This window comes from Oncorhynchus mykiss, chromosome 19 (genome assembly GCF_057628025.1).
Source record: "Oncorhynchus mykiss isolate SJ-2025 chromosome 19, ASM5762802v1, whole genome shotgun sequence".
NCBI lineage: Eukaryota > Metazoa > Chordata > Actinopteri > Salmoniformes > Salmonidae > Oncorhynchus > Oncorhynchus mykiss.
The window spans coordinates 42913440-42929109 of NC_143040.1; the positions used below are offsets into that span (position 1 = coordinate 42913440).

General features: G+C 43.9%; 1 protein-coding gene across 1 annotated transcript in view; it reads right to left on the minus strand.

Moving 5' to 3' along the window:
• The window catches only part of sptbn5 (spectrin, beta, non-erythrocytic 5), a 55197-nt gene that overhangs the window by 2705 nt on the left and 36822 nt on the right, over nt 1-15670 (minus strand). Inside the window, exons 40-67 of the mRNA XM_036954684.2 lie at nt 15324-15479; nt 14921-15112; nt 14453-14548; nt 14193-14311; nt 13866-13980; nt 11570-11683; nt 11317-11438; nt 10085-10247; nt 9720-9908; nt 9476-9553; nt 9179-9351; nt 8946-9036; nt 7407-7553; nt 7040-7177; nt 5638-5894; nt 5167-5353; nt 4786-4998; nt 4414-4610; nt 3963-4167; nt 3472-3648; nt 3078-3233; nt 2670-2887; nt 2249-2438; nt 1852-2028; nt 1477-1584; nt 538-1281; nt 336-404; nt 90-173 (exon numbers count right to left, since the gene is read on the minus strand). Of these exons, the coding sequence (XP_036810579.2) occupies nt 90-173; nt 336-404; nt 538-1281; nt 1477-1584; nt 1852-2028; nt 2249-2438; nt 2670-2887; nt 3078-3233; nt 3472-3648; nt 3963-4167; nt 4414-4610; nt 4786-4998; nt 5167-5353; nt 5638-5894; nt 7040-7177; nt 7407-7553; nt 8946-9036; nt 9179-9351; nt 9476-9553; nt 9720-9908; nt 10085-10247; nt 11317-11438; nt 11570-11683; nt 13866-13980; nt 14193-14311; nt 14453-14548; nt 14921-15112; nt 15324-15479 (4875 nt within the window). The remainder of the gene's footprint in view (nt 1-89; nt 174-335; nt 405-537; nt 1282-1476; nt 1585-1851; nt 2029-2248; nt 2439-2669; nt 2888-3077; nt 3234-3471; nt 3649-3962; nt 4168-4413; nt 4611-4785; nt 4999-5166; nt 5354-5637; nt 5895-7039; nt 7178-7406; nt 7554-8945; nt 9037-9178; nt 9352-9475; nt 9554-9719; nt 9909-10084; nt 10248-11316; nt 11439-11569; nt 11684-13865; nt 13981-14192; nt 14312-14452; nt 14549-14920; nt 15113-15323; nt 15480-15670) is intronic.

The following is a 15670-nucleotide window of genomic DNA, read 5'->3' on the forward strand; positions in this document are numbered from 1 at the left end:
TGTACGTTCAAAAGTCATTATTCTCTCTAAAAGCACCTGTGAATTTAACTTCAAAATATTGTTCTGTAGACTTCATGAATACGCAGTACCTCTGTAGCTGCGTCTCTGTCTTTGAAAAGATTGAGTGTCTCCCTCTCCAGTAATGCATAGACAGCATCCCAGTTCTCCAACCCCTGCAAACCAATACAGTTTCACAGTTCTACTGCTTTATCTTACTGTAAATCATGAATGATTTGATCATTAAAAAAAACACTGGAGATGACCTAGCATCAACAATTGTTTTTAGGTCAGAATGTTTCGGTCCTCCGCATTGAGAAAGTAAAACAGGGTCTTACTTTGTTTCCGCTTTGTTTCACCTTGATCTCCAACATCCCATCCATTCTGGCAGGCACTTGACCACTGACCTACACAGATGTAAACAACACAGTTCTCAAGATGGAAAACAGTAGACATAGTGTAAAATGTAAACAAACATGTGCTATCCACTCAGATTCAGAGTGTAGTTTGTTAATTAGTTAGTTAGTGATCTGATCTCACATCAGATGTGGAGTCTGACAGCGTAGCCATCTCCTCTGGTAGGTCCTCTAGTTTCCTGTGGTGTAGCAGTAGAGGGGAAGGGGGCAGGTCTCCGGAGGGGGGAGGGACATCTCCGGAGAGGGGAGGGAGTTTAGGGGGTGTGGTGGGTTCGTTATCTGGCTGCTCAGGATTTTCAGAGAGGACAGGTGCAGATACAGGTGAGGGTAGGGGAGATGCATGTGAGGCTGGCTCAGGTGAGGTTGGGGCTGGGGCCGACACAGGTGTTTCTGGGGCCAGCTCCTCATGCCTGGCTAAGGTCTTTTTGAGGGAGAGCCTTGGCTTGGGGGCGATAGATGGTCTATCTGTGGGAGGCAACTCTTCTTCCTTCACTGACAATCTATGGGGTCTGTAGCAGGAGTGGCTACTGCTCTCTGTAGCGGGAGAGGATGGAGGGGATGGAGGAGGGTTGACTGGAGGGGCGAAGCGTGGGGATCTAGAGAGGGCCACAGAGGCAAGGTTCTGGGTGGTCAGGGCCCTAGGGGCGGGGCTGGGATTGGGGCCGCTGGAGATGGAGGGAGATGAATCTGGATCAGGTTTGCCGGTGCTGGTTCTGCGGACCCAGTCTGTGGGTTTTAGGGGTTTAGGGCCAGTGTGTCGGGGGGTCTTCGGGTCAGACGGTTTCCTCTTCAGGGAGGTCACCCTGGAAAGCTTCTTCCTGGAATTGTCTCCATCATCACCATGGAAGCTTTGTAATCTCTGCTCTCTCTAAAAAAATATATTATAAAACTATGTGTGAGAGTAATGTACTGTATCCATGCCAAAGCCATCTTTTGGGTTGTCATTGTTCAAAGAAAACCAAAAGGAGTTGTGTGGTTTAATGGAGTTAGCCAAAATTCAACAGCCAAAATTCAACATCAGCTGTCAGGAAAGGTGAATAGCTTCCTCTCATCTTTCACTCACCTGGGTTTTCTTCTTCTGTAAGGTGCTAAACCTGTCACTCTGGGCTTGAATCATAGCCTCCAAGTCCTCCTGTTTCTTCATCAACTCCAGAACGTCTGACACAGAGTCCTGGGAAAGGAGACATCACTGAGCATCTTAACCAGGCTTAACCAACTTTCACTTAGTGGGTCAAAAAGGAAATTACATAGAACTAAAAACCAATGACCAGTATCATCAAAAATCTGGAATTCAAGAAAATATTCACTATTTCATACTATTGTCAGAAAGCATGATGATTTATATAAGTGACAAGGTTCAAACCCTGGTCTCCTGCGCCACAATCCTATGTTAACACCTAGGCTTTTAATTGGGCTGTCCACCAGTTAAAATACTCACCCCGTACTCCTCTACCCTCAGAGTAGCTTCGTAGGTACTGAGCCAGTGCTCTGCCTGCTCCAGCTCCCTCTGTAGATGTAGGATCTCCAGTTCCTCCTGGTACAACACCCTCCTCTCCTCCCAGACCTCCTGCACCCGCGTCTCCAGCTCCTGCAGCTCCAGAAGACGCTCCTCCAACTGCAATTTGGCAGCAATAGATAGCTTTATTCAATGTTCCTATAACAATGTTTAACATTGTGGCACAAGACATATTAATAGAAACAAGGGCAATAATGCTTAAAATAATGCTAAAAATTCAATAGCAAAAGAGAAACGTAACATTTCCGTATCTTAGCATTACATTGATGTTTAGGTTTCTTTGACATTATGTCTTAATTGTTAAGTACTGTGCTATTACCTCTTGGCACATGAAGTTGCCTTCCTCCACGAGGTATCTGCCCTCATCTTTCACAGCCTGTGATTTGTTGAGCTGCTTGTCAATCTGAACATGGTACTCTTCGTGTCTTTTGATTAGCTGCTCCAGGTCAGCACCCTCCCCTCCTGACCCCTCCCCTCTCACCAGGGACAGGGTCTCTTTCAGCCATGCCCTGGGCAACACAGGGAAAAATAAAATAACCTCATGATTGAAAACGTAATCGCACTTAAATTTCCTTTAAAATGTTCAAATTAGATCAATCACACCTCAATAATTATACGTTCATAAAGCATACATTACACATCTATAAGCACATCATAAATGTGACATTACAGAATTGGGTCTCATCTTGGGTCTTAGCTTATCAAACCTAATTACATGAAATCAAAAGAAGTAGACCTACATGAGTTCTGTCCACTCTGTGAGGTATCTCTGCATAGCCTCAGCCTGCCCCAGTCTCTTCCTGCGTTGGATGGCCTTGGCATGCAGACTAGCCCAGCTAGCCTCCACTTCCTGTAGTCTCTCACCCAGACTGGCCTGCACCTGGGGGTACTTCCTGGTTAGGCCCCGCCCCTCCTCTTTAGTCCGAGACACCTCTCCCTCGATGACCGCCAAGTCTCTCTGGAAACAAACAGTTATTTGATGGGTGAGTTAGTGTAACCGGCTGTTAGCCCACCGAGTTAAATGCATTCGTTTAGGGAGCTAAAGCAAGTCATCAGGCCTTGGATGGCTAATGGAGTCTGCCTCAATGAAACTGCTCTGCTACCATCTCAGTCAAACATGTTGAATAAACTTGGATTGTGTACTGTACCTCCAGTCCTTCATGTTGTCTGATGAGTGCCTGGATACTGAGTAGATCGTGATCGTGGTCGTCAGAGTCCAACACCACCTCCTTCTCACTCATCCAACCCTTCAGCTCGTCCACGTCATGGTCAAACTGGTGCACCTCTCGGGCAGACTTCAGGTTCTGTCACACAAAATGGCTGCTAAATCACCATGGCTCAGGTCAATTACCCACAGTAATATATAAACAATACTTAGAAGGAGCGTGTTTAACGCACATCAAGCTTGGTACAGGAGCTGGGGGAAAGAAAAGAAATAGGGCCACTATAGAATTGTGAGTAGATTCTGCCCTACCGTTTAATGTCCCACTTAAGTAGTGACTTATAATGTTATTGATAGAAGAACTGGACTTAGACTTTTACCTCCTCTCTAATCTTCACATTCTGGTTGAGGTCGTCCCATAATTTGTGCAGCGCTGCCTCTCGTCTCGGGCCTTCAGCAGACTTCACCTCCTGTCGTAGTTGTTGAACAGTGTTGAGTTTACTCTGGCCCAGCGTGTTCACCTCAGCCACAAAGTCTTCAAACTTCTTCTGCAACATCTGGAAGACAGTAACTTTATTATGAAAAGTGTGGCCTGCCTCTAAACTAAAATGCATTCGATATCGATCATTACTTGTCTGATTACAGTACTTTACCAAGACTGTAATCTCACAAAGATTATTTTTTCGCTACAGCAATATATAAACGTTACATACACCCAACAGCTGAAACAAACTGTCCAGTACTTGGCTTATCCATACTGGCCCTATTCCCATCCTCCAAGACATGGGTCAAAACTTTTAAAAACACTTGAGCTGCACCTAATTTGTTCTGTATAATGGAACCAATGGAATAGTCCACTCTGCATCTATACCTCCACATCCTCCAGGTCTTGTCCAAAGTCTTCTGACTCAGCCAGGGTCTTGCGGGAGCACAGCCAGTTCTGCAGCTCCCGGGCCTCTCTCTCAAACACATAAAGGTTCAGCTGATCCTCCAGAGCTGCCCGTCGCGAGCCAGAGACACGCAGCAGACTCTCATACTCACCCAGCACGTCTGGAAGACTCTTACTCACTAAATGGCTGACGTGAAATGAGAGACATGGTATCATGTCAATGGGCTTACAACATTTGGAATGAGAGACAAACATTAAGAAATAAACTAAATGGATTTAGAAATCACTAAATGTACATGTTTCAAATACGCGAATGAAGTTAAATATGTGAATATAGAATATGAATATATCTGTGAAACCACATATGTTAATTCCTGACATTGATAACAGATAAAGTGAATAATGTACATACTGTAAGGTTTGTATACTGTACCTGTTGGGGTGGCCACAGTGCTCCAGTTTAGCGCCAGTCTCCTGAAGAGACTCTACTTTCAGCCGCTGGTTCTCCATGTCCAGGTCTACAGAGTCCAGCTTCCTCAGGAGGACCTCGGTGGCCTCCTCACTCTTCCCAAAATCTTTTGACTCTAACATTGGTCTCTGCTCATCCATCCACAGTTCTAGTTCTGAAACCTAAAGAGAAACGTAAGCTTATAAAAGGTTCTTCAGTGGGCATCATATCTGGGAGGCACATAAGTCCCTCACTGTAGAAAGATGTATTAGGAGAGAGTTTTTGTGGATTGTGGAACCTGTGTTTGTGTCCAAAGAGAATGTATAGAGAGTATGGTCAGTGGTCAAAGTTATCTACCTCAGAGAGGAAGGTCTGTATTTTCAGAGCCTCCTGTAGCAGTCGGCCCTTGTTTTCTGACTCTCTCGTCAGGCTCTCAAAAATCTTCTTGAGCTCAGCCAGCTTCTCGCTGATCTCATGCGAGGCAAAGTGTCTGCCCCTCACCAGGTTCTGCCCTGCGTTCTGGACAGCCTGCACCAGAGGGGTACGGCTCGCTATCTCTTGCACCAGAGCCTGCACACACATACACACAGAGGTTCAATCAATCAACCAATGGAATCTTACATACATAACACTTTTTACAAATACATTTCTCACAAAGTTCTTGACAGAACCCCAAGCCCAATGTTGTTGTTAGTATTTTAACTGCAAACTGGAACATTGACCATCCCTGTCTCTGACCTGATGTTTTTTGACCATAGACTGAGTACTCTGTAGGGAGGTTCCCCAGTCTTTGGCGGAGGCAGAGGGCAGTTTGTCCTGGACCCAGACCAGCTCATCCTCCATGTCACGGTAGAACTGGAACAACAGCTGCCAGGATTCTAAGGTCTCCCGTCGGTTCTGCAATGGCTCAGCCAGACTGTTATATCTGCAATAACGAAAGTTGGTTAAAATCAGTTTTGAAGGATCATGTAAAAAAAAAAAAGTCCCAAAACTTACTACTGTGCAAAACCCTTACAATTCCTTTCACAAGCGTAGTCTCACAGCCATGCAGTATTGGTGTGTATGTGCTCTGTTACATAGTAATAAACATGTGTTTTGTTAATCTGTCTCGTACTCGGACTAATATTTAAATGTAGTTTGGGAGAATCAAAGACATAATATGCTTTGCCAGTATTATTTATATATCTTCGACAAAAAACAACAACTTACCTATTGACAGTTTGGCCTACTCGTTGCTGGATCTCCTGGGCCAGGAAGTTGCCCTTGGAGCTGAAGTCCTTGGCTGTATCCACCAGGCCCTGGACCCTCTCCAGATAGCCATCCACTACCTCCTCCAGGTCCTGTAGAGCCTTCAGCAGCCTGTTGACTGACGGGAGGTCAGTGCCACAGTCCTCGTTGGTTACTTCAACTTCTACGGACCCAAGCCACTCCTCGATGTCGTCCAGAGAACGTTGGAACTGTAAAGCCTGGTGGTAGAAAATAACAAATTCATAGAAGAATTATAGCTTAACACTTTACTTAAAGACCAAGAGCAGTCAAAATGTGTTTTAAAACATATTGTACAACAATCTACACAATACCTTCTATTCAGCAGGTTTTGCTGTTTTAATATAGACCAATAACTAAAGAGAGTCTAACTCCGACCACTCCCAGACAGTCCTAGCTAAATTCTCGTTTGATAATTTTTTTTTGTTAAAAAGCTATTTTTGTTTATTTTCAACCATTTTTATGGAAAACTATAAAAGTCAGGTATTTAATTGTTGCCCAGAAAGGATTTGATATTGAAATAAAAACAGCTGCATTCGGCCTTTAAAGCAGAATGCTTTATTACTTGATTATTTTACCTGGAGGGGATGTTGTCTCTGCAAATGCACTACATGACCAAAAGTATGTGGACACATGATCATCGAACATCTCATTCCAAAAGCATGGACATTAAAATGGAGTTGGACCCCCCTTTGCTGCTATAACAAACTCCACTTTTCTGGGAAGGCTTTCCACTAGATGTTGGAACATTGCTGCAGGAACATTGCTGCAGGGACTTGCTTCCATTCAGCCACAAGAGCATTAGTGAGGTCGGGCACTGATGTTGGGCGGTTAGGCCTGGCTCGCAGTTGATAGTGTTCTCCTGGCATCAGCTAAACCCAGATTCATCCGTCGGATTGTCAGAGGGTGAAGCGTGATTCATCACTCCAGAGAATGTGTGTCCACTGCTCCAGAGTCCAATGGCGGCGAGCATTACACCACTCCAGCCAACGCTTGGTATTGCACATGGTGATCTTAGGCTTGTGCGGGGCTGCTCGGCCATGGAAACCCATTTCACGAAGCTCCGGAAAAACATTAAAAGTTACTGAGCTCTTCAGTAAGATCATTCTATTACCAATGTTTTCCTAAGGAGATTGCATGGGTGTGTGCCCGATTTTATACACCTGTCAGCAACGGCGCGTGTGGCTGAAATAGCCGAATCCACATACTTTTGTATGTGTAGGCGACCAATAAAATGTTATTTGATTTTTAGTTTATCATCTCATAAAAGTTACATTCTCTTTTTCACAGTATCATCTACTGTATCTATCATCAAAGATGAGTACAATCTATGAGGTGCAAATACCTGGTAGGCCTGCTGCAGACGAGATTTCTTCTCTTTACAGTTGTTGAGGAGCAGGTCCCAGCCATGGTTAAGGTCCTTCAGCCACGGTTTGATCTTCCCAGGAGTGGAGTGACCCGCTGCTATCATTCTCTCCCCCTCCTGGTGGTGAACATTGACTCAATAACACTTGCCTAGACCAGTCACTGCTAACTAACTATACTGTGGATAACATCTGCCGAGACACTGGTCTCAGAGCTTGCAGATTCTATGAAGGACAGAGAGCTATGTTATTCTATCTTAAGGTGTATTGAGCTGTCATAAGCCATAGGAAAGTACTGAGATAATACTCTGTGATTAATGTGCACTGAAAGCACTTCTTCACACATACCTTAGTAAGAGTGTCAACTCGGTTACGGTTGGCTAAGATCTCGGCCTCAAAGCTCTGGTGTTTCAGCAGTTTGGCCTGGAGGTTGATGGGGTCTCTCCAGCTTTCATCCAGGGCCACTGCATTCCTCTCATTGAGCCACGAGCACACCTGCAGGTTCCAGTTATCCCACATTACTTTACAGGTTCAAGGTACTACACATTACTTACAGTGCCTTCAGAAAGCATTCATACCCCTTGACTTATTCCACATTTTGTGTTACAGCCTAAATTCAGAATTGATTACATAGATTAGTTCTCACCCATCTGCACACAATACCCCATAATGACAAAGTGAAAATGAAACACAGAAATATCAAATTTACATAAGTATTCACACACCCGATGCTATGAACCTCCAAATTAAGCTCAGGAAGCATCCAATTTTCTTTGATAATCCATGTCACTACAACTTGATTGGAGTTGAACTGTGGCCAATTCAACTGTTTGGACATGATTTAGAAAGACACACAACTGTCTATATAAGGTCCAAGGGCCTGTCCGTAGATCTCCGAGATAGAAATGTGATGAGGCATATATCTGGGGAAGGGTATAAAACCATTTCTAGAGTGTTTAAAGTTTCCAATACCACAGTGGTCTCCATCATTGGGAAATGGAAAAAATATTGAACTACCCAGACTCTGCCTTGAGCTAGCCGTCCAACCAAACTGAGCAAACGGGCAAAAAAGACCTTGGTCAAGGAGATGATCAAGAACCCAATGAACACACAGAACTGCACAGTTCCTTGGCTGAGATGGGAGAACCTGCCAGGACAACAGTCTCTACAGCACATCAGTTTGGAAAAAGACATGTAAAAGACTGAGATCATAAGGCAAAAGGTTTAGTGGTCTGATGAGACAAAAAGTTTTGGCATGAATGCAAAGCGCTATGTCTGGAGAACCAGGCACAGCTCATCACCCATTTAACCGTAAAGCATGGTGGTGGGAACATCATGCTATGGGGATGCTTTTTAGTGGCAGGGACTGAGAGACTTGAAAGAATAGAGGGAATAATGAAAGGAGGCAAATACAGGCAAATCCTTGATGAGAACCTACTTCATAATGCAAACAACCTTAGACTGGGACGAAGATTTACGTTCCAACAGGACAATGACCCCAAGCTTACAGCCAAAGCAACACCAGGATGGCTTCAGAACAAGAATGTGAAAATCCTTGAGTGGCCCAGCCAAAGCCCAGACTTGAATCCCACTGAAAATCTGTGGAAAGACTTGAAGATTGCTGTTCACTGCCGCTCCCCATCTAATTTAACAGAACTTGAGAAAATCTGCAGGGAAGAATGCGAGAAAATCCCCAAATCCAGAAGTGCAAAGCTAATAGAGAAATACCCAAGACGACTCAAAGCTGTAATTGCCGCCAAAGGTGCTTCTACAAAGTATTGACTCAGGGGTACACTTATGTTTTAGTCTTGCATACCAACCTCATAGACCCACACTAACATTGAGTTGGTTAAAGTGGACTCATCAAGCAGACCCAACTTCTCATACCTCATAGCTGCTACCCAGGAATTTCTGGAGTTGTAGAGATTCTTCAAGAGCCTTCCGGCGAACCTTACTCATTTCCAACAGTTTTCCTTTTCTGGAGAGAGGCATGTTTTTTGAGTCAGGTATAGCAAACAAAGGCAGAAGAAATCATTGCATACACCAAACAATATATTTGTATATGGGCAGTCTTTGAAAACAGGGAAATATTTGGCTCATAGTTCATTGTTGGCTTCTACCTGAGCAGCACAGACTCGCTCTTGCACTTGATATTGTCCGAGTCAAAGTGTTTCTGCTGGATCAGCTGTTGGGCGAACCGCTCCACTCCTTCCACCTGCTCCATCTGAGCATCCAGAGTGTTCTCAAACAGGGCTTGCTTTCTCTGGAGGGTCTCCACATCAGATAGAGAACTCTGCAATAATCAATCAATGTTACAATTTAAACAACACATCTGATGCAGCCTTCATAAGTCCTTTAAAAAGGCCTACATAAATTGTTCACACATAATTTATGAGCAAATACATTTGAGTTCCTACCCCAAGGTCTTCATTGGCCAGAAAGGCCTCCTTGTTGCTCAACCAGCTCTCACTTTGTTCCATGTAGCCAAGGAATATCTGAAATGAAAACAAGATTTATGTAACTTGTTTAAATGTATTTTACCCTTATTTTATTAGGTGCGTTGACTGCCAATAAGCAATAAATAAGCAGGAAAACATGCCTAATGTTCGATGAGCTACATTCACAACATAAATTGTACAAATGTCTCTAAGTTAGGGTTACCTGTAGGCCTAGAGCCTGATCCAGAGTCTTCTTCCTGATCTGCCAGGTCTGGCTCAGACCCATCTTGGCCTCTTCCAGCTTGGTCAGAGACTTATTGATCTCTGATGATGAGCTGTGTCCAGACTTTACCAGACTCAGGCCAAAGTCTCTGACAGAGTCGATACGCTCCCCCCGTGCATCAATCTCAGTCTAGAACACATTAACACATTTCATCTCTTCCCGAAACATACGTTTGCAATTTAAAAATGGGTCTTATGGGAGGTTAAAATATTTGTAAACCTCCTTTTCTAGTGAGACCTAGAAAGATAAAGAGCAAGACCTAGAAAGAGAGCCAAGATAACTTGAATATCATAATCAGTCGTCACCTTCCAGTCTTGATGTTCTACTATGAATCGCTCTGCCTCGTTCTTGCTCTTGGGCAGGCCTTTCTCTCCCATCTCAGAGCTCTGCTTCAGGGTCCAGTCCAGTAGGAGGCGCTGGTTAGCCTTGAACAGCTGCAGTTGGTGAGCTTCCTGCAGCCTCTCCTTCCTGTAACATCACTTCCTATAAGTCTCTCTGCTGCTTCCCCATACCCCATAATAATACAAATGGAAGTAGATGGTATCCTAACAGAGCACACACATCTATACTGTCATAATGACTTGAATAATGATTCCATTGTGTCATTTTTGCAAGATCAAAGTACACTATATATACACATACGTATGTGGACAGCCCTTCAAATTAGAGGATTTGGCTATTTCAGCCAAACACGTTGCTGACGGGTATGTAAAATAAGGCACACAGCCATGCAATCTCCATAGACAAACATTGGCAGTAGAATGGCCTTATAGAAGAGCTCATTGACTTTCAACATGGTACCGTCACAGGATGCCACCTTTCCAACAAGTCAGAAATTTCTGCCCTGCTAGAGCTGCCCCGGTCAACTGTAAGTTGATGCCAAGCTTCGGCTGGAGTGGTGTAAAGCTCGCCTCCATTGGACTAGAGCAATGGAAACGTGTTCTCTGGAGTGATGAATCACGCTTCACCATCTGACAGTCCCACGGTCTAATCTGCCAGGAGAAAGCTACCTGCCCCAATGCATAGTGCCAAATGTAAAGTTTGGTGGACGAGAAATAATTGTCTGGGGCTGTTTTTCATGGTTCGGGCTAGGTTGCAGTGAAGGGAAATCTTAACGCTACAGCATACAATGACATTCTAGACGATTCTGAGCTTACAACTTTGTGAGATCATTGTGGAAGAACTTGATTGGCCTGCACAGGGCCCTGACCTCAACCCCATCGAAGACCTTTGGGATGAATTGGAACGCCAACTGCGAGCCATGCCTAATCTCCCACATCAGTGCCCGACCTCACTAATGCTCGTGGCTGAATGGAAACAAGTCCTCACAGCAATGTTCCAACATCTAGTGGAAAGCCTTCCCAGCAGAGTGGAGGCTGTTATAGCAGCCAAAGGGGAACCAACTCCATATTAATGCCCATGATTTTGGAAAGAGATGTTCGACGGGCAGGTGTCCACATACTTTTGGTCGTGTAGTGTATCACGTTGGGAAAGAGTACATATTTTCAGGATATTTCAGTTATTATTTGCAACACACCTGAGTTTAATGTCCTTCTCCAGCTTCACAAGGCCGGTTTTGACCTCTTTCTGCTTTTTGCTCAGTTTGTCGGCCATCACAGACTGAGCTTTTAGGCGGTCAGCGGTGTCCTTTTCCAGTGCCTGGCAAATCAACACAAGACCAGGATGCAATTAGTTGGTCTTTCAAATATTCGATTCAATTCAACTATATTTTTATTTTTCACTGTAAATCGTATTACAGTTTATCGGGCCATGTTGTGGCTTCTTCTTACCTTGCCTCTTTCTTGTATGACTCCAGCCTCGCGTTCAGTCTCCTCGTGGCGTCGTATCAGATTCTCCACACTCTCCACATCCCAGCCACAGTCCTGGCCTTGCAGCAGATGCATCTACAATAGGAATCCCAGCAGATAGGAATTAAATATAATATGATGTGGACACACTGTCAAGACAACAAGGGTGTGTCATGACGTTGCCTTGTTGGTGAGGTTTATGACCCCCATAAATACCTTTCCCCCCTTTCCTCTCTCTACTCTACAGACTTGACTTTTGGAAAAGCTAACATAGAGAGAGTCTGGTAACATCAAAAGGGTGGGGAACGGAACCATATTTCGGTAATCCAACCAGTTGAAAATATCCGTTGGTACTTAAAGAATATGATGTCAGATCAGTTGAAGTCTGAGACATTATTACTGATGATAGGATGACATAAACTGTATCTTGGAAAGTCTACACATTGTATCAGATTCACATGGAACTATTGTGCAATTTAAATGTTTAAATATGAAGCTATTTGTGAAAAGATGAAATGTAATTTTAGCATCTAAATGAGAGAATTGTTTTCATAAGTGAACTATGCTCAACTCAGTGGCCCCGATCATGTGAACAGACATTGGTTGTAAACTATGAAACATGCCCTTCTCTCCACCACTACAAAAGCCTGTTGAGGAAAAGTCAACCTTGTGAACCCGATGACGTGAGGACTGCTGTCCATACATTTAAAAGGGCTAATACCAACTACAGAACTAAGCCAACCTCAGCGGGAGCTCTGGTTGCAAATGGTTGAACGACTACAACCTAGCGAAATTAACATTGTGTTCCCGGTGAAGTGAGGACTGATGTCCATACGTTTAAAAGGGCGAATTTCAACGTGGAGGTGGTGATCAACACGCTGGAAGGATGAATTTAGACTATACCAGACAGAATATAGCATGAGCTTAAAGTATGGCAACTTGGTATGAACTTTGAACTCTTATTCACTAAAGAAGTGATACATCCTAGATGTCAAGTTAGCAGCAGCAGCTGTAAACGTGGGCTAGGAAAGAACGGACAATCTCTTCAGAAAGACAGGGTACTACAACGTATCCGTTCTACCACACAACATATTCTTCAAAGGACAAGAGGGATCTCTGCTGGGCAACCCAGCCTTCCATCTACAACCAATCTATCGAAGCACAACTCAGAGTAAATATTTCTTACATTTTCCTTTTCCAAAATGAGCGGTTATTTAGAATGCATAAGATTCTGTATTTCCGATAGCATAGCTTCATAAGGTCCGATAGAGACCCAATCCCTTTGTTCCTCAGTCTTCCCGCGCTTTAATTCAAACTCAACCCCTTTTCTTTGTGTAACCAGCTGTCATACCGGTTCCATCCACTAGGGACGTTTTCTTGTATGACATAATTAGTAATCAATGTATGATCCATCCTATGTATATGCAATTCTGTGTGATTATTTAGGTATTTAGTAAATAAATAATTAAACCAATTTTTTATTGCTTATTCAACTTGTTAGCCAGGGTTCTTGAAGATAACCAAGAATTTTACGACGTTCAGATGAGACTGAATAAGGTGATTGATTGGGCCTCCCGAGTGGCGTTGTGCCACCAGAGATTCTGGGTTCGAGCCCAGGTGAAAGTGCACAATTGGCCCAGTTTCATCCGGGTTAGGGAGGGTTTGGCCGGCAGGGATATCCTTGTCTTATCACGCACTAGCAACTCCTATGGCAGGCCGGGCGCAGTGCACGCTGACACGGTTGCCAGGTGTACAGTGTTTCCTCCGACACATTGGTGCGGCTGGCTTCCGGGTTGGATGGGCATTGTGTCAAGAAGTAGTTCGCCTTAGTTGGGTTGTGTTTCAGAGGACGCATGGCTCTCGACCTTCGCCTCTCCCGAGTCCATACGGGAGTTGCAGCGATGAGACAAGACTGTAACTACTACCAATTGGGGAGAAAAAAGGTGTGAAAAATAAAGAATAATAATAATTGACTGCTATTGATTTAAAAGATTACCAGGTCTTTAAGAGTTTATTCGGAAGACAACAGCTCTATAAACATTCTTCCGTGGTGCCTCGACATTCTAGTTAATTACATTTACATGATTAGTTTAATCAGGTAATATTAATTACAGAGAAATTACTTTAGAAAATATCATGACAGGTGTATACTCAAATACTGTACTCTGAAACTGAGATCTGTGATATCTTCATATGACATCTGTTACAGTAAGTTACAGTAAGAGACGTAATATTAAGTAGGTTTTATAGAGAAGGGTTAAGATGAAGCCATTCCAACCTTCTCATTGGCTCTCTCCCGGACTTCATCCAGTTCTCTGATGAGAGAGTGGATCACCAGCGCTGCCTCCAGCTTCTTCTTATAGCTGCTCAGGTTGCCATGGAACTTACTCCATCTGATGGAAGGTGTGGTGAAAAGAAAAGGTGTTAGAGCAGGTCCAACAAATATATAATTACACTACAGTATGTGTACAGCACATTACAACTTTTCTGGTTGAATAAAGGCAATGGAACCTGTGAGCGGTAGAAATAGTTTTCCTCTTGAAGGACAAACATCACCACAGTCATCATCATCATCAACAAATTTTCCCAGTAGGTTGGGTGTCACCTGTCATTAAGCTGCTGTCTGCGCTGTTTCACTGTGGCCAGTTCGTCACTGTTCTGCCTCTCCAGCCGAGCAGCCAGGCTGTTGATGGCCTTGATGTGAGCATCGTCCACTGTGACTTCCTGAAATAAAACGCACTCAATTCAATTTTCCAATTCTCCTTCTTGATAAGTGTCACTAAACTCACCCAAAGTTCCAAGTCCAGCAGCGATGGAAAACGTCAGCACTGTAAATTCCGTATGTTCGTTCAGAAACAAACTCACCCCAGAGCCTGACCCTCTAAACTCATTCAGTTTCTTCAGCAGTTGGAGCCCATGCTCATAGTCTGTGCCAACATCCCCTATGTTTATCATCACCTCCTGAAAAATAACAGAAAACACATAACAAATCTATGTAAAAAAAATTATGATTTCCATGTTTGTTTTTTTATATTATCAATATGCGAGACATGCTGACAACTACTGGTATCGTGGTAGCTCCTGCATTCTTCTTGGAATCCAACGTTTTGTGGTTGCATTCTCATCTAAAAAGTCTCACATTGCCATACTGCCTCCTCTTGAAAGTTCCTTCATACATTGTTTTTCTAAGTGGTGTGCTCTGACAAAAAAGATTGTTGTTGACTGAAGCTTAACACATTTAACACTGAAACTTGCATCTGATTCAAGTGTGCAGGGACTTCTTTTCATAGCTCTTCTCGGACTCCTTCATCAATTGTTCTAGTCCGTTCTTACCTTCTGTCTGATCCAGACCTCCACCTGGTCCACCTTCTGCAGAAACTCCAAGAAGTCTCTGTTGTCTTCTAGAACCTTCCCCCTGGCAGCCACCGCCAGCTTCAGCTCCTCCCAGTGTTTCTCCAGAGCTGCAACACTACGACGAACCTCCTGGGACTTAGGGTGATGCAGAGACACCAGCTCCTCACCAGCCTAGGCCAGCACAGGGGTCAGTTTGAGTCAGCTCAAACATTGATACATGAATCTCTATGACATATTATGACTTATTATGAGACATTATAAAGGCTCCTACATCCTTATAAGAAGTTGTAAAGGATTATAAGGATGAAGTGTTACTGAACTATGCACTGTAGTTATCACTGACAAGAAACCCTCCTCAGTGTAGTTTAATAACAGCTCATACCAGCTGCACTGAGTCAATGATTCTGCTGTGGGCGAGAATCTCTGCCTCAAAGACTTGATGTTTTTGGAGCAGCTTCATCTTGGTCTGCAGGTTGCTCAGGTCCACCTTGGAGTCCTCCTGCATCTTCTGCATACGCTCCGACACCCACTCCTCAGCCTGGGCCAAAGACAGACAACATCACAACATCACTTCATCTACCACAGGCAGACCTTGGTTCAAATAGTCATTATTTTCCATAATTATTTATCTCTAAATACTCCATCTACACTTGATTGAGCTTTTCTGGTGCAAGGGAACTAAAGGACTAGTCTCGAAGTCCAAGCCCACCTGGCACTCCAGGTCAGCCA